Here is a 26,492-nt window from a genome sequence, read left to right as displayed (position 1 = left end):
TTTCGGGAAAAATGTCTTTGTTTCCCCTTAAGGTATACGACCCAATAACGAAAATTTAAAAAAATAAATTTTAATTTCTATATGGTTCTCTCAATCTTTTTGCCATAATTAACATTGACTACTGTCGACTCTTAGTCGACTCTCTGGTTGCCAATATGAAACGATGCAAAATGAAGAATTGTAATCCGTCTAGTAATTCGATCATAATATTTGCCATTTTTGACAGTAGTGGCGGTGTAGCAATCCATTTATTTGCCCACAGCAAAACCACACCGCCACAACTGTCAAAACTGCAACGTCGAACTACAGTGGACTCTCTGGCTGTCGATCTTCTATATTTTTTTTAAGTCCCTTCGAAAAGATTGCTTTGATTTTTCGTTCTACAATTTGATAACTCCCGCTCTCGACGGTCCTTTCAATATCGACAACCAGGGTTACCAGGTCAAAATTTTAAAAATCTGGCGCAGTATCGATAAAAAATCTGGAAAATATCTGGCAGACGAAAATTTAACAGTTTTGAATGGTAAAGGGAAAGGAATATATGGATTAATTAAAAAGTTTGAAGAATTTAGATGGTTTGACTGATTTTTTGGCTACAAAATTGGTGAATTGCCATTTTCTTTTAGAAAAACACATTTTTAATTTTTCGATTTTCATTTAAATTCATTCATTTTAATCAAAAAGTTGTTCAAAATGGCCATAAAGTGAAAAATCTGGCAAAATCTGTCAATATCTGGCACTGAGAAGGATGAATCTTTCTTCTGGCTGACACTTGAAAAATCTGGCATTCCCAGATTTATCAGGCAACCTGGCAACCCTGTCGACAACGAGAGAGTCTGTGATGAAAATAAATGGATGTCAAACTCCCTTCAAAGCTTCATTTCACAAAGAAAATTTTTTATGCAAGCCGTGCGAATTAGACAATATTGACAACCGGAGAGTATTTGTAGATATCAAGGTGGATCAAATGTAAAAGGCCAATGAGGGAAAAAATCATCGAGCTAAGAAGAATATCGAGATAAGAACCGTCAAGTGATAACCCTTGAAAACAATAGTTTTTCTCTTAGATGTTTTAATGTGATTTATAAATGTCTGTCTATTTGTTTTTTGCATTTTTTATGAGTCATTTTGTTGGTTATGTTTTTAAAGTTATCTAGCAGATACATCGCTGCAATTTTTAATTGTTTACAACAAAGCTTTTTATCAATCCGATAACAATGGAGCAACCTATGATTCAATAATTTCTCCGAATCTACATATACCGGATGAATAACACCCTGCAAAGTGTAAACAACGGCTCAACAAGTCGCTGTTTCTACTGCTTCTGTTGCTCCAGCCAAACGAGCCCAAAAGCATATCAAGTAAAGTAAGTTCAAAACCCATACCAATTTGCACTCTCACTCGCTGGCTGAACTCTGAACGAACTTCTGCCAGCTTTATTTCCCAAACATCTCAACTCAACTCAACACACCAGACGACGACGACGACGACTCTGTCCAGCCTGTTGTACTTGTATGCGTTGATTCTTCCGTGCACACACTTGTGTAGAGTCCGTGAGGCTTAATTCACTTTTAACCAACTCTCCGGCTTTAGTTGAGTCGCATACGTTGAACCGGTCGGTCGTGGATTTCGCGAGCAGTGTTCGTCAGGGGTTGGATTTGGTTGGGTCTCCAGTGCACTGGTGGGTTTGGAGTTTGTCCAGAGATTTCGCGGAGAATAGGGTGTGTGTGAAAAGTTACAAGCCAGCAGTGTTGGAGCAGAATTTCCTGCAAGTGCTGGTGCTGGTGGTGGTTCAGAGTGTATGCTTTGTGTTTGGTCTATCCAGCTATTACCTGTATTACGAAGCAAGACAGGGCAAGAAGGCAGGCAAAACAAGTGGTTCGAAGAGAGGTTGAGTGTGAGTCATCCGAGGATTGGGATTAAGCCACTCTGGCCGCTTCCACGGATCGAGAGCTTGAGTGAGTGCAGCAGTTCTTGGCGGAAGTTTGCTCTAACGACGTAAGTTCAACGCACCACACCACCTGGGGTGTTACCACCGATTAAATCATACTCACACCTTGTAACGGGGCTCTCTTGTTTTGGATGGTGGCTGATGACCGAATTTGCGTGTGACGTTGGCGTGTTGGCAAATATTACTTAGAATGCGCGCTGTGTAGTCACTATAGTCAGTCGCGATAAGAGACAGCAACCTCAACAACACAAACAGGCCAGTTGCAGTCACACACGCGCTGGTAGACCACTTGGCTTGGCTCATATCTAAACGAGACACACGTAATCGAATACTGAGAAGGTCTGCGAAGAAATTGACCTATTGCCAATTGCTGAACGATCAATATTTATTTGGGCAAATTAAATATAACATTATTTTTGATTCATGGAAGGAATTTCTGCATAATTAAACAATTATTTTATTGTTGATCAAATACCTTTTTCAAAAGAAAAATAAATTTTGTTTTAGAAATAAAGTCAAATAGGAATATCTCGGTCCTAACCTTGTCGCACGACCTTATAGGACCTTATAGAAATAAATTATGAATAAAAAAAAAGTCAAATAGGATTATAATGTCTATCCAAAATCATTGTATATTTGAATTAAAATTGACTTTACAAAATAAAGTAGTTTTGCCAGACATTGCAAGTAGTTTGATTTTTTTATTTGAATATTTTATGATAAAAGTTACTGAAAATCAATTTGATAAATTGTTCATGAAAATACTTCCAAAGTCACTAAGATTTTAGACTCTTGAACCCATGAATTGTATAAGTTTTTTTCACATTCTTTGAACTATAAAAAAACAGAAGTAAAACTATTCATTGCTGAATTAAACGATGAAAATTCGATATCCTGTGACATTACAGAAAAGTAGGGCGTCTAATTTTCCCGGGTTGTGAATTTCCCGGGAAACACGAAAATATTTTTGTAATCCCGGGAATTCCCGGGATCCCGGGAAATTTTTGAAGCAGTCATAAAATCTACGTTTTCATATTAATTGATATGCTTTCCAGCTTATAGTCATATAATTAGCTCAATAATAATAATTGGTGACAATCTACATTTCAATCTAAATAAGGACGACAGTTTTTAAATAACTGAAAAGAAATTAAAAATGTTTTTTTTTGTGTTCTTTGCTATGCCTTGGATATCAAATTTCAATTTCAATGTGATTCAAATTAAATAAGCGTTTTATAAATATATTTCTTTTATATGTTTTTTTATATGCTATAACTAGAAAAGCTTGAAAAATTTCTTTAAAAATGTCAACAAAACGATATGCGACAACAAAACCAGAGTTTTTTTTTTAAAAAAAAAGGTCCTATAAGCTATTGTTTTTCATATGAATGTTATGAAAAAACTCTAGAAATAAAATGATACCAGTCAATTTAAAATTTTAGGTAGATTTTGAAGTTCTTATTTCATATAAAAAAATATTTTACTAATTATTTTTAAATTACTACCGGCAACTGGGGAAAATCAGTACTACAACCTGAAAAGGTACAGGAGATTTCAGAGCAATAAATTTGGAAATCGGTGTACTAATTGTTTTGTTTTGTTCTGTACCTGTTTTAACCGAAGTTATTCAAAACACGATGTAAAAAATTGACTTAAATAGCTGTCTTTATTCGTTACATTTGTCGTGATTGGCCCCAGATTCCAGTGTTTGATGAAAAATAATTTAAGATGATATTTTTTCAAATTTAAGATCCTAAATATAAATTTAATACCCAGTGCTTTCAAAAATAAATAAAATAACATAGAAAATATTTAAAGCGTCAGGCATCTGTGAACTAATTTTTCCTAATAACCGAAATTAAAGCTGATATATGCCGAATACTATTTTTAATGCTTTAAAATTCGTATCAATTACTTTGTATACAACTGTTTATCTATTTCAACAACCAAATCTGAATTTCCAGTCCAAAATGATTTTTTTTTATAATTTCGGGAATTCCCGGGACAAATTTTTGAAAATTTCCGGGATTCGGGAATTCCCGGATTTGGAAATTCCCGGGATGGACGCACTACAGAAAAGCTTATCTTTCAAGGTGCTCTTTGTTTATTTTTTTAATTATGCTAGAAGCTTTAAGTTCAGTTTTTTAAACTTTCAATACAATTTGTTTGTTTATTCCTTTGGATTCCTCTTAACTATTTTGAAGGTTGAGTATAAACATTTTCTTTGCCGAGAAAGATTTTTTGCATCGATTTGGTGGGTTTAGCAAATTTGTAGGCTAGGAGCATCCCAGAAAAAAATACACCGTCATTTGGGGTGAATTGTTTGCAGAATTTGCTTATGGCTTGTAATTTTGTTCAGAGATCGTTTCTTATAGAAGCTCCTCCATTTTTTTTAAATTTTCTATGTGGTTTTATAAATAAAACATATCTTTCTTATAAAAAAAATATTGATTGCATTATCAGTTTAGTTTGAAGTTTTTGTCCTCAGCTCTGATCACTGCCGTGGGGTCGAACAAATTATAAAATATAATCCAAATTTACAAAATATCAGCGAATTTATTTAAAAAATATTTCTTAAGGTTTACCGTCATGTTCGATCTGTGTTCCCAAAATTCAAAATTTGTAAAAAGATTAAAAATCCTTTAATTCGTAAAGAATGCATTAATATACGTTTCACTTTTTTTTGGTAGTTAATAAATTTTACGAGTATTTTTATCAATAAAAATTTAAATGTTGAAGCAATAACTATTTTTTGTCCCCTGAAAAAAGGAAGGGAGACAACAACTTGAAAAAAAAGCATTTGTCTTTAAAGACAATAAATGCTAATTTAAAACTGTTAAGGCGTTTTTCGGCCAAAAGTCAAGTTAGCCTAACCCATTACACCTATGTACCTATAATCAACCCGTAAACACCGACATTCATGTGGTTAACCATGTGTCCAACGCGGTCCTACCTGCAGTACCTGATCCGTTCGTCAAGCAATTATGCCGCCTAACCGTGCCGCAAGCAGGAACACTTGACCCAAAAATGGCCAACCCTTGCCACCCCGATCTACCATAAAACAACCCAGCGCCTCAGTAACTTGGCATAGCTCTACGATCCGAAAGTGAAATGATGCTGCGTGTGAGCTTATGATGGCAGACATGAGGAGGGGGAAACAAAAACAATCCTGAACACTGAACTCCGTTGGGACGGCTTGTTCACACGGCCAAGACCAAGAGACCACCGCCATTCCTTGAACGGCACATGGCCGGCGGCTAAACACACGCCGCTCATACATAAATCAAGCCCAAGTGAGAGGAAAAGCTCGGGCGAACCCCAAGCCCGGTCACGACGAAATTACGGGCCCAACTCAACTTTCCTCGGTTTCCGTATACTCGTACAGCGTTGAAACAATATCGCTGGCGGTGATTGGCACTAAGGGTCCCGCGCCCCTATGTACAGGAGAGGACATGTAGCGAAAAGGGATAAAAGGGAAAACCTGAACCTGAACTTGGTCAATGCAATGCAATTTTACTGGCTGGCTGGCAAGTTGTTCCGGTGCAGTGAAATTTTTGCACTGGACTAGTGGAACTACTCCGGTGATGGGTAGCAACAGGTTATGCTGCTTTTACTGATGACCTGCATCGGCGGCGTCGGCGAATTGCACTTGCACATATTTCTACTTTTGTACACTACATTGTTCAGGATGGTTGACCCATTTTAAGACATGAGACTCAGAGAGAAAAAAAGTTATGAATCACAACTAGAAGACCAAAAACTACACAGAACCAAACAAGTTGCCTACATCTAATTACATAGGAAGTCCATTATCTCGTGTAACAATCTGGTACTGTTCAATGTCAACGTCGAACATTGCCAAAAAATTGCTTCCAACACAATTAGTTGAACGCCGCCGATCGCAGAACAAAATTCCATTTTGAGTCACGATCGCAGAGTGCGGCGACCAAAAGGCATGAGTTACATGACTCTGATTCGAACTCTGACTGGACGCCAGCCTGCCACGTTGGAGCGCAGCACTTCTATTCAGATCAGCTGCGTAGGTTGATGTGCTTTATTTTGCGCGTTGTCGGCAGCGCAACTCGACTTGGAACGGTGGCTTGAATCTTGCTTTAAGTTTTATCGTTCTCCGGATGACGTTAAGTAATGTGATGTCAACGTAAGATAGTTTCTTATTTAACAGGGCTGGCTGACTAAGAGGTGACCATATGGTCAGTACTTAATGTATCGAGATAATTTAGAAAACAATTAGGTATTTTTTTTTCATTTCAAAATTACTTATGTTTTATTTAATAGCAAAGGTTAATTGGACAACTATGATTTTCACCTGTGTAATTTTTTTAATTTAATTTTATTTTATGCGCTCAAAAACGTTGGAACGATGTTTTTGATTGCAGAAAATACAGATTTGAACAAATCGAGTTCTGCAAAATTCTAGAATCTTCCAGCGAGTTGAAGTTACCATTCCGACTTTGTTTGGGCCTTGAGTGAAGGAATGTTAATTGAACTTCTCGTGGGTAAAGTTTGCAGGCATAACATTATTATCCCAAAAAGTACCAGACCAAATTGCAAATCAAGCAAAACATTGCAAATTGGTCCAAGTTTTCATATAAATGTTGACTTTATTTCTTATAAAAACTTTATTCTTAGTTCTTAAATATATACGGGTCCCAATATGCTTGTCGATTTTTTTTATATATCCCCTACTCGATTTTTTGCTCTGAAATTTTGAATAAGCGTTCACGGGTCCCCCACAGACCGTTATTATCCAAAAAAAATTTCCACCCAAACCAATGATTGGACATGGTTCCTTTCCTGGGACCATTCTGCACCTCTGGGCCGAGTTTCAAAATATTTGCCGGCAGAAATTTCGAATACGGTCAGTTTTAGTGTTTTGAGTAGAAATTAAGGGGAAATCGCATGTAAAATACGTAGGAAAAGTTCAAAGCTTCGATGTTTTAACTCTAAAACGTTACTGGTCATAGTTTTAAGTTGTTCTTACACGTAGCAGAATGATATAAAACGATTTACCGGACTGACATAGCCGGATTAAGCCTAAGTTAAGTGACTTAAGTCTATAATTTACAAGTTTATATATAAATATCTAATAAAAACTCCTATATTAGGCAATTTCAAGTCAAGGAAAGCTAGATTGCACAAAACTAACATAAAATGGGGTGACTTTGAGCCAAAAGGGTGACTTTCTACCAACTTTACGATTGCGTAATAGCTATATAGCTTAACTACAAGCTCAATAGGCTTGAATTGTAAGGTTTAATCGTTGCAAATATTGTTCATAGTTTATGTTGCACTCTCCCAACATTTTCAAAAATGCCGTAAAAAGTTAGATAATCACGAAAAACATAAAAAAAGATAACGCTTTAGTGTTATTAGCCTTACCCTGAACCCGACAAGAGTTTTAAAACACAAACTACAACTACAGCTACTTACATACAATTCATGCATCGGCCATCGTATGTAAGTATTTGTAAGCCCAATAGTTTACATATATTTGACTATACTATTTTCAAATTTTCATAATATATGCCAAGCTTGTTAAAAGAGTAGATGAGTGATTGTGTTTTCACGTGGAGAAAGAATAAGTTTTGTTTTGCTGAATATATTATCAGCAAACGTACTTGCTGATCAATAACATGTTTCAATGAATTGTAACGATGATCAAAATTTATCAACAACACTTTATTCAATTATAGGATAAAATATTTTATTATGATATACATGTTTGAAATTCATAATTGGTTGGAAATATTAATCCTGTAGGAAGCTGTGACATAGAACTTTTTCTAATAATAATCATTACACAGGACAACAAAAAAGTATGGGCTAAATGATAGCTGAAGTACTCTCTGGATTTCATTCGTATGCTTCAAATTTGTAAAAGTTTCAAAACAAAAAAGGACAATTTATTTTGCAATACCACAAATTTGCTACGTTACAAAAGTTGTTGCCCTAATATTTTGATTGTTTTATTTAGATTCAGTATGAATTGATTCAGAAAAATTTGCGCATGATTTTCAGATTTGTCACTTCAATCGAGGTGACTTTAAATCAACAGGCCTTATTTAAATCGAATTAGCAGATTTGTGTAGCAATATCATCAAATTGTTTATGTGGGAACATAAATAGACCAAATTAATCCATCTACTAAATTTGTATATATTAATTAACATAAAATTCAAGTTTATCAAAACAATCTTTAGTCGTTTGTTGCTACAAAGTCACCCCTTGGCTCAAAGTCACCCCATTTTATGTTAGTTTTGTGCAATCTAGCTTTCCTTGACTTGAAATTGCCTAATATAGGAGTTTTTATTAGATATTCATGTATAAACTTGTAAATTATAGACTTAAGTCACTTAACTTAGGCTTAATCCGGCTAAGTCAGTCCGGTAAATCGTTTTATATCATTCTGCTACGTGTAAGAACAACTTAAAATTATGACCAGTAACGTTTCAGAGTTAAAACATCAAAGCTTTGAACTTTTCCTACGTATTTTACATGCGATTTCCCCTTAATTTCTACTCAAAACACTAAAACTGACCGTATTCGAAATTTCTGCCGGCAAATATTTTGAAACTCGGCCCAGAGGTGCAGAATGGTCCCAGGAAAGGAACCATGTCCAATCATTGGTTTGGGTGGAAATTTTTTTTGGATAATAACGGTCTGTGGGGGACCCGTGCGTTATTAGTGATTTTTTCACTTTTGAAATAACCAAGTTAACCAGGTGAGCAATTAATGACGTTTTCGAAAATCGACTTTACATTATATTGTTTTATTTAGATAAAACATTGTTTATCGATTCCTTAGGTCCAAATAAGCCATTTCGAATAATTGATTTCTCGATTAAAGTCTTAATACAAATTTTGGAGCTGTCCAAGAAAAGTGCTATGCAAATAATCAAAATCTGTATCTTGAGAAGGAATTTTTTGATCGATTTGGTATCTTTGGCAAAGTTGTAGGTTATGATTAGGACTATTCGGAAAAATAGACACACAAAAAAAACCATTCACCTTTTATCGCATAAAATCAATTTTGACAAACCTACCTCCCATCGATTGTTTATTTTTTATATGTTTGAGTGGACAAAAAGTGCAAACTTTTGAGCAATAGGGTATGACGGATGTTTTGTTTTTCGCCAAGTTATAGTTTTTTTTAAAGTGGTTTTTAAAAGTATTGAAAATTTTCCCGAAAAATTCTAATACCCATTTTTGGATATAAAATGAAACTTGGTATCAAAAAGTACTTGTTTATTTTTTTTTAAATAAAATGCACCGTTTTCGAGTTAAAGACATTTTTAGGTTAAAATTTCAGGAAATAAAATGTTATTTATTTTTTCAAATAATGTCTAAAAAATACGAAAAAATAGTTTCCCATTCGGCTTTTAATTTTCAATCGATGATGTCTTGGTTAGAGGTGGGCAAAACCGCTCTTTTTTAGGAGCCGCTTATTTTCGGTTGCTCATTAAAATCAGCCGCTCTTTTGAACGGCTCATTCGCTCTTTTTCAAAATATGGATGATGTCTTTATTACAGATGAAAAGGATTTTTTGGAATGGTGTGACGTTCCGAGAAAAACGCGTTTTAATGTTTGACCTTGAATAAATAAAAACGAGAGCACGCAATGTAAACAATGAAAAACACGTTTTGTTTGGTTGACCATTCTGTGCATTGTCCCGAAGTTTGGTTGTATTTGGTTGCTGGAGTCCCGAGTTATAATTACATGTAGTCTAACTTGTACGTGCGTCAAACGCATCCTGACCTGAAATCCCTTTGGCCAATTGTCGCACTTACATCAATTTTTAGGGAGTGACAAGATAGCACGACAAGATTGAAACTTCTTTCATATGAAAAGTGACAAAAATCCGCGGAGCTTTTTTGGCTTTTATTGAATATCTCAGGATTGAAATCGAATTTTGGGGATCTGTGAAGGTCAAAGGTGAAGCATTGTGAGCTGCATAAAATGGCGTTCTTAACTCAATTTGGCCCAAAATGCACGTACGACAAGTTAGCACGACGGCGACGATATAATGATGAGAAAGTACACCAAAAGACAATGCTGGGATTATTTTTTTTAACTAGCATTGAAATATCTGAAATTGTATTTTAAATTCTCAACAGCAAATTAAACACTACAATTTGTTGGAAATTTAATAAACTATATTTATAACAAGTTTAAAAATTATTCCATCTTTGAACGTTTCTTTCAAAAGACCTGAAGTTGAAAAAGAACCGCGGTTCTTTTTTTGTGAGCCATGGTTCGATAAATCGAAGCTTTTGGCGTGATAAACTCATAGACGTCATACAAATGTATAATGTTTGCCTTCGCAAGCATTACATTTTCACGCGGGCGTCCTTTAATTGTTGGCAACTTTTTCGTTTACTTTCTGACCACAACAAACCCCTTCACCGAATTTGGACATTAGACTTTCGTGAAATATCGAAAGGCATTTCGCAGCAGTCAATCTATTTCTGCTGCAAAGAAATTTGTATCCACTGAAATCGTTTTGGCTACGGCCTCCCATCAGCAAAAACTCCGTTTCAAGTTCCGTGCCACACTGGACCGTGCACGGCAATGAGAAGAATGCGACTCCAACCAACTATGGTCATTGGAATGAGTGGGAGTCGTCACCGCCACCGTCGTCGTCGTCGACGGAGTTGTTGGCCAGCTTAAACCACGATCGTCACACGGCCGTTTTCGCTGGCACGGTCAAGAGCGATAATTGAGAGCTTTTTGGTCCGGAGCTAAACGAGCGTTTGCTAAATTGGCTTATTGTTTAAAGCCAAGTGACGCCATTCCATGGTTACAGTTTGATTGTGAATGTCAAAGATCTTGAGAGATCTTGACGAAATGGTGTCGATCTTATACGCCATCCACAACCACGCCACAAAACCGCACACTTTCCATGTACAAGTAACAGAGTGCTGACTAATCAGATTATAATTATTGCAAGCTGTTTGGAAGTTTTTATTTACACAAACCAAGCTAACGGTCGCCCCATTATCGCATTGTAATTTCTCCCCTCAGGCCCTCCCAGCTGCTCAGCTGCTGACCCTAATGTCCCGATCTCGCCGTCGCAGCTGAACATCAACAATCACAATGGACGTGTCCCAGGGGTCCCCGGAATCGACGTCACCCTCCCGGAACAGCCGAAGCAGCATCCCAATCCCAAAGCGCAAGAGTTCCCTGCACCTGTACATTGCCAACAGCTTCGGAAACAACTCCCAGTCTTCGCCGTCACCGTCGTCGGCGTCATCCGTCCACGAGGATCCACATTCGGCTTCCTCGTCGCGGTCGGCAACGGCCATGGGCATGCACAGCTCGATGTTTGTGCCAGGAAGGACGGCGGCGGCGATGAGTGCGAATGTGGAAGGGGTCAGTTCTAGCGATTATCTGCAGCTGAGGGAGAACCACAACCGGTTGATCAACAAGTGTGAGGAGGGTAAGTTGAGTTATTCACCTTTCCTCTGTAAACCCATTTTTTTAATATAATTAATTATAATTTAGAGTAAATCCCTTTGTAGACAATAATTCTTGAGCTGAATCTAAAACAATATCGTATCGACAGTTCCCATAGTTTTAAAGATTCCACAAAAAATACATAAAAATAAAAATTAAAATAGAACAAAGGATAACTTTTGGTGGTGATAATTTTAATAATATTTTTTTTGTGACGTAAAAACTCAATTGAACATTAAAAATTATGTAAAATCAAACTTCAAAATAAAGTTTATTATCAAACCACGCAAATTGGATGCATACCGGCGAACAATCATAATCCGAACCTTTCTTCGCCAACAGGTTTATGACTAAACTTACAAGATGAGGGAAGCAAACGTCCCGCTTTCGATGACCAAACACGCGCGAGCACTCATCAATGAATGGAAGCTTTAACGACCACCACGTGGGAATTATGCCCCGGGCGCGTTTAGCAGGCTGTGGATTCGTCGACGGCCAACGGCCATATTAAAGTGTTAACCGACTTAGATCAGTGTGTTGATTGTTGGCATGAATCAACGGGCTGATGTGATTTGGGTTTATTGATATTTTTGGGGTTGACGAGTTTATGCTAAATTGTTTGGAATGCTTTATCGTTATGTGTGTTGAGTGGCAAACCTCAATTGAACACTTGAATCTTTTTAGTAGATAAGAAAAATAGTTTAATAGTAAAATCATCATCAGGCAATGAGTAATCTGAAATAAATATTTCAACCCTTTCCAGTAACTCGTCGCAATCAAAATCTCGAAAGTACAAACCAGCTGTTGAAGAAAAGTGTGACAGCCCTCCAGAACGACGTGGCCGCTCTGCGCAAGGAACGGTCCGAATTTGTCGACAAGAATCGTAAGCTCAAGAAAAAGCTAGCGGAAATTGTTCCTTCGGGGACCGTCAGCAGCTGCAGTGATGACGATGATGGGGCGGAAAAATCCTTGGAGGAGCACAAGAAGGAAAAATCCGCGGATTCCGTCGAAGCCACCAAGAAAGAATCGGAGCTGGACTCGCTGCTCAACGAGATGGAAAAGCTCAAATCATACTTGAACAACGTCGAGTTGCAACTGTACGAAGCGAACGAGAAGATTTCCGAGCTGCAAGAGAGCGTAAGTTGAGGCTGATGTAGCATAACAGAGAAAAATGGGAGAGTCGCCCTCTCTCTCTCTCGAAAACATGAATGCAACATAATTTTCCACACATATTGTAACATACATTCCCTTTGTAGAAGCAACAATACGAAGAGACGAGCGAGAAGCTGCGAGCGGAGAATGCCGAGTTGAGCAAAATCGCGCGGCTCATGTCGGCCAACATACTCGAGTCGATCGACACCAGCAAACGGTGAGTGTCTTGGCTAAAGCAAAGCTTTTACAGTGTTGAACGAATTGGAAATCTATTGTGGCAATCATTGAAATTTTTAAACCTCAATTAGTTAAATATTGTATTTTTAATGTCAATATTTTCATTGCAAAATTCGACTCTTAATTATAAAATCATTTACATTTAAAAAAAATATCAGAAATTGTTTTAAGCATGTTTTTTTTATCGTTGTAAAAACTCTATTGAAAATAAGAATGTGTGATAAATTGCTCGGAAAGTTATAAATTTTTATTCACTTATTTCGCAATAGATGTGAAAACAAGAAAACCCTAAAATATAATTATTTTTTTCCTCTAAAAATAATAATCAAAAGAAACGAAGATCTGACAACCCTATCTAAAGTAATGAGTACTTGTGTAAAATTATCATAGTATTGTAGAACGTCCAATTTCCCTTCACGGGAAAAAATCCTGGGAATTCCTGAAAATAATGTTTTCTGAGATTTCCTGGGATTTCCCAAAATTCAAGCAAAAGTATTCATTTTTTTAATTTACAAAAAAAATAATGAGAGAATTCAATTTTATTTTAATAATACTGTTTTTATTGAACTTATCAGTTTGTCTAAAAACACATCCGTGGAACTTGAGGTTCAAAAACGAGGATATGCACGGTGCTGCCTCTAGCGGTGGAGAGCTCCAACTTTTCGACAAGTTTTTATGGCAGTTTTGCATCGATGGGTCGTCCATAGTGCATGTAATTAGAATATTTTAAATTTCATAAAATTATAAAAAAGTGGAACATTATTGATAACAACATTTATTGCCATCGAGAACATAATGTTGGCTTAGTAGTACTTCGGCGTGTAATTAAACTTAAACAGCTTTTTCAACAGAACTCTTTTTACAAAACTTGCCTCATTCGAAAACAATGTTTCAGGCCAGCCAAATAATTTCATAGCCGATTACGATGATTAATTTTAATGTGCACAATGCCTTGGACAATTTGTCACACATCCCTTGATGTTGTCGTTGTTCTATACATTCTAATAATTATTGTCAGTAGATGTAGCTAGTGAGTAATCCTTATTTTAATTAAATCTAGTCCCATTTGTTGATCACAATTTTATTCTAATTCTATTTTCTTTTTCATCTGTGCCAAATCTCTTAAGAACGCTTATAGTAGCGCAAAATAGCATTTGTTCGATTGTTTTTCATAATATTGTTCGAGATGTTTTTCATAATATTATGGTACATGCATATGGCACATTCTCTAGCGACAAAACGACCCGTTTTGGCTCAAGACCTATCAGCCTATCATTTTAATTATTTGTTCGTTGTTTTATTGGTTCAATCTTCAATGGCAGCTGGAATAACAATTATAAATGTTTAAAATAACTAAAACATGCCTTATCAATTTGTATCCGTTGCAACGCCACAGAGTGATCGAAAAGTTCGACTTAAAATAAGTCTTCCATAGTCACTACTTGTAGAAAATTCAATTGTCAATCCGAATCTATAATAATATTTATATTTGGAACAGGTTTTAATATCATACGAGACATATTTCGCAAAAAGTGGAAAATTTCATGACGTTGCAACGCCGGAATGTGTCATATGTATTTGTATCACTCACAACCAAATTTCAAATTTCTAGCAAGTTTTCTTATATTCCAATTTTTATCCTTTTTCGATCATTTTTTTAAAATAATGATTAGAAGCAAAGATAAATCGTAGTTGATAATTTAATTAAATCGTAAACATGCACCGGCTACATGAAATATGCATTGACCCTTCGTCCAATCAAAACTGGTATACTGAAAAGTTGCCTCAAGTAAACAACATCGCAGCACTCCATGATTTGATTTTTCGTTTTGCCTCTCGTGCGACTCTCGTGTGGCCGTTGTTTTTGCGATTCTTTTTCTTTTCCTGCTCCAAAATGCCGGAAAAAACTATGCATTTAAAACTGCACTTTCAGATCATGGCTCATCATTTTATTCGATTGCAAACAGGTATTTAGGTAGTACATGGCTTGAATTCTTTGACATCGAACAAAAATATGGATAGAGGAGGAGATTCGCAGCTCTTAAATCTGTTCCTCTCAATTTTCAAATCAACGACGTCATTAACCCATCGTCCATCAAGAAATCACGAGGGAGAGCTTTAATTGTTGAGGAAGAGCATAAAAATTGAATCATTAGCAAAGAAATCGCGTTACCAAAGCAACATAAACTCCTTCATTTAACGAACGAATGCTTGAAGCTTCTGTCAACATACAAGTGGTATACATATTTTGTTCTGTCAATTTGCAAGAGGTATAATAGATTCAAATTTTACAGTTGTTGATGCTGAGTAGGCTGTGACAAGCGTGGACGAATTTCCACTATACCAGTGACAGAACTTAACAATCGTCCCACTTTTTGAGCTATCAGGTTGTATGGAGTTCCACCTATGTGCTAAAAATGTCATGTCAAGGTTTAGGAGAAAGTGGGGCAAGTGTAACAAGCTAAGGAAAAGCTCTTTATAACCCATTAAAAAGCAAAAAAATCTGTCGGATGTTATTATAATCATCTTATTCTAGGTCTTGACTAAGACTTTGTTAGAACAAGTTTTTAAAAAATCCTGTTTTTAATGATTTTAATTTGTTTGATTTTCCGTACGTTCTACTCAACTATTAGGGCAAGACGAACAACCCGTTGGGGCAAGAGGAACAATGCATGAAAAAACATGTTAATTTGCTAACAATTGAACTGTTATCACTTAGATACATCAGATTAGAATGTATTTGAAAGGTTGCTTCCATTTTTAGATTAAATAATAATATTTTACTAAAAAAAATATCTTTTTTACGAAAAAAAATATTACTTAGATGATAAATAGTAAATTTTCATAATATTACTATATTTTGTATGGACAACTTTTTTAAACAATTGTTTATCAGTTTTTAAGTACTTTCATGTATTTATTTCCCAATAAAATATGTTGTTGCAGCAATTCGTATTTTTTTCCATACTAAAAATCCACATGAACAAGATTTTTTAAAAGCTCTCTACAAAAATAACCAAAAGTTAAATCATACTTTGTAATAGGTGCATGTCATTGGTAGGGACACTACTGATCTAGGAAAAATAGCATTTTGATAAAATGAGCCTTAAAAAGAACCCTAAGCTTTATTTTGTACTTTCCAAATATTATAAGAAAACAAAGGTTTTGAAAAAAACTTCATTAAATCTTATGTCCCGTGGCGTTTACGTCGTTTTGGCGGTTATGTGGTAGTAGAATCAGCTAATTGCATTGCTAGCAACAATTCCTCATACTGGAAATAATCAAAATTGTAAAAATTACGGCCGTACGAGCTATTGTTCCTCTTGCCCCATATGGTCGTCTTGCCCCACCTTCCCCTATTTCTTTATTTATTGTCTTAAAATGTCATGTCAAGGTTTATTTCAGATGGTATTAATTTTTGAAGCATTCACAATTAAATTAAATCACTAAAAAATAATTAAAACACTACTTCGTATTATAAAAATGGTCCAAAAAAAATTCAAACATATTTCAAAAACTCGTTTCAAATATTTGAATACTTTGAGTGGAATTTCCGGGAAATTTCCCGTTTTTCGGGAATGTTGTAGCCCTGGGAAATTGGACGCTCTAATTGTATGTCTTGAATTTCGAAGAAATTTTCTTTCTGTGCATCGATAGATTGTGATTCGAAAGAACTTGGGTCATAAACTTTGAAAATTTGGCAAACCAATCGTGCAATTTCGCCACTTGGGAGCATCTAAAAATGATTTATAATCAAACCTTCTGTAAAATTTTGCTAATGTTGTTATAATTTGGCTATTAAAAAATTTTCAAGGAGGGAGGGGGAAAAGAAAATTTACATTTCAAATAACATTTTCAATATTTTTAAGCAAAAAATATCACAAACTGTTGTAAGTTTTATGTTTTTTTTTTCGATGCGCTCCCAAAATAAAAAAAATGTAAATATTAAAGGCTATCCAATTTCATTTTACATAAAAATTATGCCAAGAATTCTTAAAAGTCTACAAATGATTGTACAAATTTATTTATTTTAAACAAGCCTCACCCGACAAACTTCGTTCTGCCTTTTTTCGTTTGTTGACGTTTTTAACTGTTTTGCTTATTCAGCCTCCTGTGATCAAAATTTGATTTTACGTAACTTTTCCCATACAATCTGAAGATTTTCAAGAATCGGTTCCAGAGTGGCCAAATTGTCAATTAGTTAGCGTAAGAACCTTCCTTGGGCTTACACGAACCCAACACAACAAAAAGCACCTCGATCCGACGCTCCGTATTGTACTGATTCGCGTTCGAACAAAACCGTTGAAATTATTTATATATATAGAAGAAGAAGATTTGTATTTTTACAAATAAGGCCATTTCCAATATTAATTTCAAGTTTTTGCCCCTCTTTCAATATTTCCCCAAAAATCAGAGGGCAATAAAAATAAGTATTGACTATAATTGAAACTTTTATTGAAATTTTTTGTAAAATTCATTGTTCATCACATCACATGGCAAAAATCCAGTCTGCAATCCGCTAAAATCACCGTCTCCTAGCGAAGCGAAGCGGAAATCTTTTAAATTCCAAATAAAGTCTTTTTAATCGTAAAAATTAATGAAAGAAAAAATTAAATTTCAGTAGTTCATTGCTAATTTGAATATTTTCGATTGTTTTTCACAAAATTCTCTAACATTTTATTTATTAATTTAAATTTATCTAGATTTTATCTAGAACTTCAAGTTTGACAAAAGAATATAAAATAATGAAATAGAGATTTGATATTGTAAATACCTTTCATAATACTTTAAACTGGTTTGCTTTACCTTTCAGCCTCGAAACCTCGTACATCCAGGTACGACGCGAGCGAGACAACCTCGCGCGCCAGAACCGCGACTCGGTCGACTCGCGGACCGACCCCACCGAAGAGATCCAGAAGATACGCTCCGAGATGGAGCTGAAGCGCAAAACGTTCGAAGCGCAGTTTATCGAATATGTGAGTAGGATTTATTTATTAAATTTTCAAACACTTTTAAAAAAAATTGCTAACAAACACAAATCGTATAACCGAACTAATTTTTGGACTAAATTGCGTAGCTTTTTTGGATTTGGAGTGTGACATAACCTCAATTTTTGTGTACAAAATCAAGCATGGTTTATGCGGTTTTAGTTTGGTTGCGCACATTTAACAAACAAAACAAGAGTTCCCACTAAATGTCTAACGTAAATCACAACCCCATAAAAAAACGACACGCGCGTGCTTTAGAAACAACAAATGGAGCAGGAGCTTTTGCGCCAAACGGACGAACGGGTCGTGTCGCTGCAGCTCGAGGTGGACCGGTTAAAGCAAGATCTGGCCGAAACGCTGGACCGGGCCGAACGTGCCGAGGAGGAAGCCCGGGAGTTGCGAACCCTGCTCCGTGCCAGCCAGCTGCACCAAAACCAGCAATTCTACTCCCAACTAGATCTGGACAAATTGAGCCTGCACGAGCTTGGCGGGGACAACGATTCGCTAACGTCCGGCATCAGTAACACAGCTTCTGCCGCCGCACCTCCTCCTCCTCCTCCACTCCCACCTCCACCACCTCCGCCACCCCCACCGCCGGCGCTTGCTGCAGGATCGTCGACGTCACTCGGCTTGAGCGAGGCCATTTCGACGCAAAAATTAAATCACGTCGGAATCAACACTGTAAATAGCAAGCAGCAAGCAACAGGTAGGACCGCGGGAGATTTTATCGATCGGTTTGCGGGGCTTCTAACAAACACAACAACAAAAAACACGTGTGAGCAGCTTCTGCGACCGGAAGTGAGGCACACACACTAACACGCACGTAGAGTAGAGGTTACTAGCAACAATCAAGCTGGGAGCTGGAGAGGGTTGAACTTGGTGCTAGTTTATCTACGGCACATATATGTCTATACATTCGGGAGGCTAGACTCTGGCAAAAGGATGGCACTTGTAGCCTTTTGAACTAGTTTTAACGTTGTAGCGAGCTAATTTAGTTTTCTCTTCATGGATCGGGCTAAGGGATCACTTTAAAACGGGTCCATTTAGTGGACGAAATGGATTCGGGGAAAACATTTTACCGAATTTTACGTTGAAAGCTTTGCAGAATTTAAAATTGCTTTCACTAAAATTCTGCTGTAATTCAAATTTCCGCATAATTGGATGGACTAAGCCTTCAATCAGTTTAAATTACTAAATTTCAAACAGTTCCAAACCAAATCCAATTTTTAATACTTCTAAAAATTTCCAAAAATTATATTAAAGCTTTTTTTTCGCTTAAAATTTTGAATCGTTTAATCTACCTTAATTTCATAAGATTGATTAATTTTAAGCGAAAATTTTCACAATATGCTTAGAATTTTATCACAACAATATTATGATTTCATGAGATTTATTTTTTTTAAGCGTTTCCAATATATGTATATTCAAAATTATTATTTGTAAAAACAAGACCAATGCAAATTTTCCCAAATTCATAATTCGCAAATTTCACAATATGCTTAGAATTTTATCACATCAATCCAGGTTTTTAAGCGAAGATGGCGTTCGAATGTTGAACGTCCGAAATGTCAAAATCGCGCAAGAGCACCAACATTAGAAAAAAAAATGCGGCTGTCATGCCATGGCACACTTTTTTCGTAATGTTGGTACCACTGCGTGATTTTGACATTTCGGGCGTTCACCATTCGAACGCTATTTTCGCTTAAAAAGCTGGATATCATGATTTCATGAGATTTAATTTTTTTTAAGCGTTCCCAATATATTTATTCAAAATAATCATTTGTAACAACAACCCAATGCAAATTTTCCAAAATTTCCCAAAAAATTTATTGCTGAAAAAACTCATTGAAAAAACTTGTTTGATTAACTTTAAATTATTTAGAATAAATTGTAAATTATAAAAGTATTTTTTTGTATTTTTAACCAAACGAGAAACTTTAAGGTGTTTTTTTGCTAATGTAGGGTATGCACTTGATAAGATACTGCTCAAGAAACAAATCAGTCGCAGCGGTAGAGAAAGCAAGCCAGAGAGGGTGAAGTAAACCCTCAAGAAATCAATCCCTCTCACTCTTGTTCTGCTGTTCGTAATGCTTTTTCTTGACCCTTTTTTTTGGAGCTGCGTACTGTCCCTAAGATTAAATTTTGGACACAGATCGGACATAAAAAATAATTTTTAGATATTTTTTTCCAAAATCACATTTCATCAGATAAAACACATTTGCATAATGCTATGGATTATATAAAGTATCAGTTCATCAGTTAAACTTAAACATTAGCCTTTTAATCTTATAAAATTTTAATTATTGGAAAAGAAAGAAAATTTCTTTTAAGAATTTGTTAAAATTTTCAAGCATTTACTCTAAAACGACAGGCTTATAAACATTACTTAATATTGTTAATAAAACGTTCAAAAGAGTCAGGCAATAATTAGTTCTGGCATTATAATAATTTGAACAAATCTGGACTCCAGGTGGATTTTTTATTGTGTTATCCTTCAAAAGAATTCATGCTTGATAATACATAAATCAATTTGAAAATCTGTTGTACATGAACAAACATTTTTGCAATTAACTTTTCAATAGAGCGTATTTTTACTTGTTAAGTTGAATCAAAATCGCCGAAAAGAAAAACTTAATCAAAAAACAAAATAATCATGATTACCGGCGTGAGAACAGTGATACGTACCTATCTAAACTTGTTTGTAAATACGAAATCAAAACGTATCTGTCAAGATATTAAAATATTTAGCGGAATTAAAAGGATCAACGTCTCTTTGTATTCAAATTAATGCATTCTGCTAGAAGACATAATTTTTTTATATGTTTTCTCATCAGAAAACGTAAGTGTATTTTTTTCAATTTGCATTTTTCTCGTTCTATAAGCATTATTAAACTAACTCCACTGCCCTTAAACCTTAACCGATTTGGCTCAAAATTGGCACAGATGCTTATTTTTGCCTAAGGAATCAAGTCAGAGGATATGTCTAATGCCGATTTTTTTTATTGTCAACCAACTGCCCAACCCCATCTCTGACAGGCATAAGTCTCAAATTTAATTGCAAAGAAATGGAAAGCCTCCTAATTTGATTTTCCTCTGAGACAGAGCAACATCGACGATGCAGACATTTTCAATTGTATTTGCATCAATTTCACTCCATTTCTCTCATCATTCTCCTTCGGGTGCATTACTATTGCTTGTTCTGTAAAATCCAATGAAATTGGTGAATAAAAATCAAATTGTGGTAAAATTGTTGAATTCAACCGTCTGCATTGTGTTGCTTCCAAGAATGCCTTCTATTTACCAATTAAACATCCATAAATGTGAGGTCACTGGTTGGAGCAACGTTGCGGTTATGGTTATTATCCTGGAATGTAGTGGACACATGTAATGAGAGTTTTCCGCTACCATTGCCCCTATTGGGTCGGGTAGAAGATATAATTAGAACTCGAATGGCTTTAGATGACCAACATTTGCTAATTAAAACTGCATCACGCGATGTCACAACACACACATTTATGGTATCTTTTATGGATCCACCTGTTGATTCCTTCCAAACACAACACTCTACGAACACTTTAATTTTATCGGAGAATTGAATTTCAGCTCTGAATCACATTTTGCTAGTTGCTTCGAATTTTCGAATTTTCCTTCACCACCCCTCCTCATCCACCAACAGCGTTCAAGCAAAATCATAAATAATCATGTAAATCACCTGCCATTGTATATTTGTCAGCAGATTGCACTACCCCCACCACCACCCATCAAGCCAAGGTTTCCCACCCCCTTCCGGTGTCCCGGCACTAACCGAGGATGCTGCTGCGAAACACGCAGGGAGCCACACTAATCGAGTTTGACTTTCATTTTTGTCCCATTTTCCTCTCCGCACACTGACCCCTCGTCCAGGCTCGTGTCGGTCACTCCCGTTGGAGGAAAATTTGATTTTCTCACCCCAAAAAAAGTGAAGGTCGCATACAAAATCACTTTAAAACACTCAAATTGCTGCACTTAACCTTTGGCTTTAACGAAATTTCGAAATAAACACCCGATTGTGTGCGCGCGTAAATATTAAACGGAATTGAACGGAAAGAAGAACGACGCGTCTGCATCGCGCCACGGCTGGACCACTACTGAGCTGGTTGTATCTGGAACCAAACAGCGCGGAACAACAACCACCGAGAGTTTCCGGGTTCAGGGTTTTGAGGGTAAAGGCTGGTCGAGCACAGTCAAGCGACGAAGTGATGGCTGTATTTCAATATTTCCAAATGGTTTCAATTGGGTCCTAAAATGAAGCTTAGATTGCTAATATTATTGTTTACAGCGATAAAGCTTATTTTTCTGAGTACAATGACCCTTTGTACGACCACAAAGAGTTTAAAATGGATTTTTAAATCAATTTTGAAAAATTAACCTCGCGATCCTTCTTGACAGAAAAGCTCCTACTTGACAGCTCGTTCCAAGGGGACCATAGTTGATCCATCGAAAAAATGTTGTCTTGTCAAAAAATAATTTTGCATTAAAATGAAAAAAAGTGATCAGAAATGGTTTTTAATCGTGTTTTTAACCGTTGTACATAAAAATTTACATAGGGCTTTAGTACCCAATTGAAATTTATTTCCAAATTTTAAAATTTATTAAAAAAAAATATTTCGTTGAAAAACATTGTAAAATCAATTAAAACTTGCATAAAATTATTTTATTAAATTTATCATTCAATCTTGTAACAACTTGATCCACATTTTTTTAATTTCATACCGCAGGACGGAACTGCCGTTTTACGGCGATATGATGTATACGCCATTTAAGTGATTTTGCTGTAGACACGATTTTCTGTTTTTGTTCATTTTTTCAATTTAAAATGACTAATTTAAGGTCTGCTCTGTAGAAACTGTTAAAAAGTACAATAAAAATGTGGCCCCTACAGAATTTCTTGTTTTTTCCTATTCTCTACGATTTTAAACCACAAACATCATTTGGCCGAAAAAATTGCAATAAAAAATCACTACTTTTCCTTCCCAATGATGTCTGTATACATTGCTCGATCAAAGCAGGCTATATTTTTTGTGCCAGCTATTTTGACAGCTGAGCGGATCCCTTAATGTATTGTCCACGTGGACACTTTAAGAGGAGGGGGGGGGAGGGTATTAAAGGAGCTTTATTTTATTACGTAACGCAGTTGGGGGAAGGGGGGTCGGAGGCCGTGGAGGGTATAAAAATCCGATTTTTTGCGTTACGTAATAAAAGAACGCTCCCTTAGCGATTGTCTACGCTCCACAAACACATTTTTCGCATGAACAATTGTCCGCAAGGGAGGTGGGTGGGTCTTGAATTTTCAAAAATGTGTCTACGTGGATGTGGATAAGGTGTCATCCATTAAGTACGTCACATTAAAATCAGCCAAAATTTACTCCACCCCCCTTTGTCACGATTTCCCTATGCTTTTAACACGCAATGTCACGCTCGCTCAAAACCCCCCTCTTCCCTCAGAACGTGACGTACTTTATGGATGACGCCTAATGTACGTCCCCTTAAGAATTAAATCGAATTAATGTAATAAAATATTGCCCAGTCTTGATTTGGTCCCAAAACCTCAAATCAACATTCTAACAGTATTAAAAAAATTGAAAATGTCCAAAATGGCGTATACATCATATCGCCGTATAACGGCAGGGAAGCAGACAATTTTTCTTCTTTTTATAACTGTTAATTGGAAACGTTAGATTTAATTTAAATCGGTTTATTTCATAAGTTTATCGACTACAAATTGTTTTTCTAAATTCATTAAAGAATTTTGGAGAATCATTTCAGCTGTGTCTTTAGTACAGTCAAGACTCGATTATCCGAAGTTTCGATTATTCGAAATTCGCTAATTCGAAGGTTTGTGTGGGACTTCGGTTAATTGAATCACAACCAAATTTTTTTTCCCGTTTTTTGTATTTTCTTGCTTTTAACATGAAATTTGAGTGCTGCGACCCCATTTTAGTCAAATTTGAATATTTGCACTGTAACTTGGATTTTGCCCGCACTTTTCTCTCGCACTTTTGACAGCAAAAATTCAAAAATCTAGGCAACCACTTGTTGTTTATTTACATTTCCAGTCGCAGTTTCCACCAAACTGAACTTTCGCACTTCGAAATTGCGAGTGACAGCTAAAAACAAGCGATAAACCTCGGCTCTCATCGATCATTTTTGAAGAAATTTTTAATTTTCCAAGCCAGTTTGACAAATAGCAATAGTGCGATCAATACTCATGTATTTATGTTTTGTATTATGTGTTTACAAAAAGAAGTAGGTTTTTGGTGCCACTGCTTTGGTGGCTTTTCCTGCCTTAAAAAAAGTAAATAAGTTCAAATTCAATTCAATTTAGTGCGAAGTCGAAGTTAGTGAGAATTGCGCAATATGCATTTTAAATTAAAAAATGCATTGTTTCAATATGTTATCATCGCCATCTTGGATTTAAAATTTCTGAGTCATTTTAGAGTAGTTTAAAAAAATGCATTATCGGATTAGTTTTCTAAAGGACGTAAGAGCCATTGGTAAACAAAGCCCTTTTTTCATCGGTATTAGACCTATACCTTCGAAAAACCAATTTCAGAAATGCTTCAGATTGTTCATCTACACATCCTTCAAGTGCCCTAATCTAAAAATAAATGAATATTGTATATTGTATCAATTTGGAGAAAAACGAAAATTAGTGTCGTAGGTCACGGTGGCTCTTACGGCTTTTTGAAAACTTTGTATGTCCCAGACTATGCCTCTATGCCTTTTTTCATATTTTTACAGTCAATGTTTTATATATTTTTTTTTTTTATTATTTTACTAGAAAATACGTAGCGGCATAGTCTGGGGCATAAAAACACTGCACACTTATGTTTATTTTAATAGGAGGTGTAAGGATAAGCCAAATACTATCAGAGACAACAAAATAAATGCAAATTAAAATTCTTAAAATGAAACAAGAAAAACGTAAATCAAGAGAAGTAAAAATGTTGTAGACAAAAAGTTGCTCAGAGTTACCAGAACACAAAAAAAATCAAAATAAAATTGGGCATTAGAAGGATAAATGAAAAGTTGATAATTCTTTTCAAAACCGTACATCACGAAAACGCAACTGTAAAAGTGGGAAGATTCGACCAGAAGCCATCCTGTAGGTATCTTTCGCCACACTTTAGGTCCCGACCAGCAACGTTGGCCTTTCCACAGCTGAACAGCGCAAAAGTTATAGGCTATTGCTGTGTGGTCATTTGCTGTCAATTACACGCCGTTTGTATCGTCGTCCTTTTGCTTTCGACGGGGGAGCAATTGTGAGTGTGTTTTCTTCAGCAATCTGATCTAAAGTGGGGGGAAATTGTAGTCGGGGGTGCCAGACGGAATAATCGGGACTGAGGGAGTTTGAAACTGGAGAAGATGATAAATTTGAACGGTAACTATTATCGTGCAAATTTAATCAAAATTCTGTAAAAAGAACCACGAGTCTCCACTGGACTGCTCTGCTCTGCTCTGTCTAAAACTATTTGATGGAGACGTATGGTTATTAAATTGTTCAAACATTCTGAAATCATTTCTTGATAGACAAAAGTAGAGACCAACACCTTTAAATTAGCCCCCTGCCGGTTGAGTTATATTTACATCAATCTATTTTCATTATCATCCCCCTTTCAAGGGAAGTGAAAGTGCCGGTCAAAAGGAAGCGTAAATGAGGAAGATTCTTTTCCCGCTCTTCAAAAAGCATGTCAACAAGTTTTCCACACACTCTCAAAATGATTCTCTTCTCACTAATACTTAGCCATTTTTTGTTTGACTTGGGAAAAGCTCTTTCCAGCATGTATTGCAACATTTTTCTTCCTTTCTCTTTAGCCGAGACACAAACCACAAACCCTGCTGCAACAACTCACAAAAACAAACTCTCAAACTTCTCTCTCCCCCTCAGGTCTAGACTCGGTCATAGCCGACATCAAGAGTGGCCGCGTAACGTTGCGCCGCCGAAAACCGAACGTGCTAAGCGAGTTGGAGAGTGCCGCCAGTTCCACGAAATCGTCCACGGGCAGTCGACAGAGTCAACAGCCGCCAAATTACGGCCAACTGGCCGCCCAGAATCCGGCCCTCCGGGAAATGTACGAAATTCTCGAGCGAATGAAGCGCCGCAACCGGCAGTCGAAGGTTATCGTCGAGTCGGAGATTGTTGGCGATGTGACGGATGGACGGACTGTGCGGACTGTGATTACCGGGATTGTGGATCTTTAACAGTAGAATTAAATTAAATTTTAAAATTTTAAAAAATGCGTGTTGATCTTTTAAAATGAACTGACTTTATTTTGAGCTGTACGGGACGACACGTGGGCGCACAGAGGATGAGAAGTCGTTCGAGTGATTTTACTTAACATTGTTGCATTTTTAAATACATTTTCGTTCATTTTATTAAAAACCGATAGCATGTAAGTTTTGATTAGCTAATTGAATTAAAAATAGAATAATTTTTCGATTCTAATAAAAACAAAAGAGTAACTTATTTAACTGTTTAAATTTTTTTAGAAGAATATCACATTTGATCAAAATTATTTTTTTAATTTTTAATTTCTTATCCAGATATTTTTTTAAATAAAACTGATTAATGGAGCATTTCCATTCGATCAGTTTTTGCTTATTTCTACAATGAATTTCTTTTGGGAGAACTTGCATTTCTGCCACTCGAAT

General features: G+C 36.0%; 1 protein-coding gene across 1 annotated transcript; it reads left to right on the top strand.

The window, feature by feature from the left end:
* Window positions 1-1,536: 1,536 nt before the first annotated feature.
* Window positions 1,537-26,307, top strand: LOC6035214 (shootin-1). Its single transcript, XM_038248098.1, has 7 exons — window positions 1,537-1,998; window positions 10,993-11,407; window positions 12,188-12,561; window positions 12,681-12,793; window positions 17,627-17,789; window positions 18,060-18,507; window positions 25,729-26,307. The coding sequence occupies exons 2-7, from the start codon at window positions 11,065-11,067 to the stop codon at window positions 26,040-26,042; spliced, it is 1,755 nt and encodes a 584-aa protein (XP_038104026.1). The 5' UTR covers window positions 1,537-1,998; window positions 10,993-11,064; the 3' UTR covers window positions 26,043-26,307.
* Window positions 26,308-26,492: the final 185 nt, after the last annotated feature.

This window comes from Culex quinquefasciatus, chromosome 1, assembly GCF_015732765.1.
Source record: "Culex quinquefasciatus strain JHB chromosome 1, VPISU_Cqui_1.0_pri_paternal, whole genome shotgun sequence".
Taxonomy (NCBI): domain Eukaryota; kingdom Metazoa; phylum Arthropoda; class Insecta; order Diptera; family Culicidae; genus Culex; species Culex quinquefasciatus.
The sequence above is the reverse complement of the archived record's forward strand: the minus strand, read 5'-3'. Positions and strand labels throughout refer to the sequence as shown.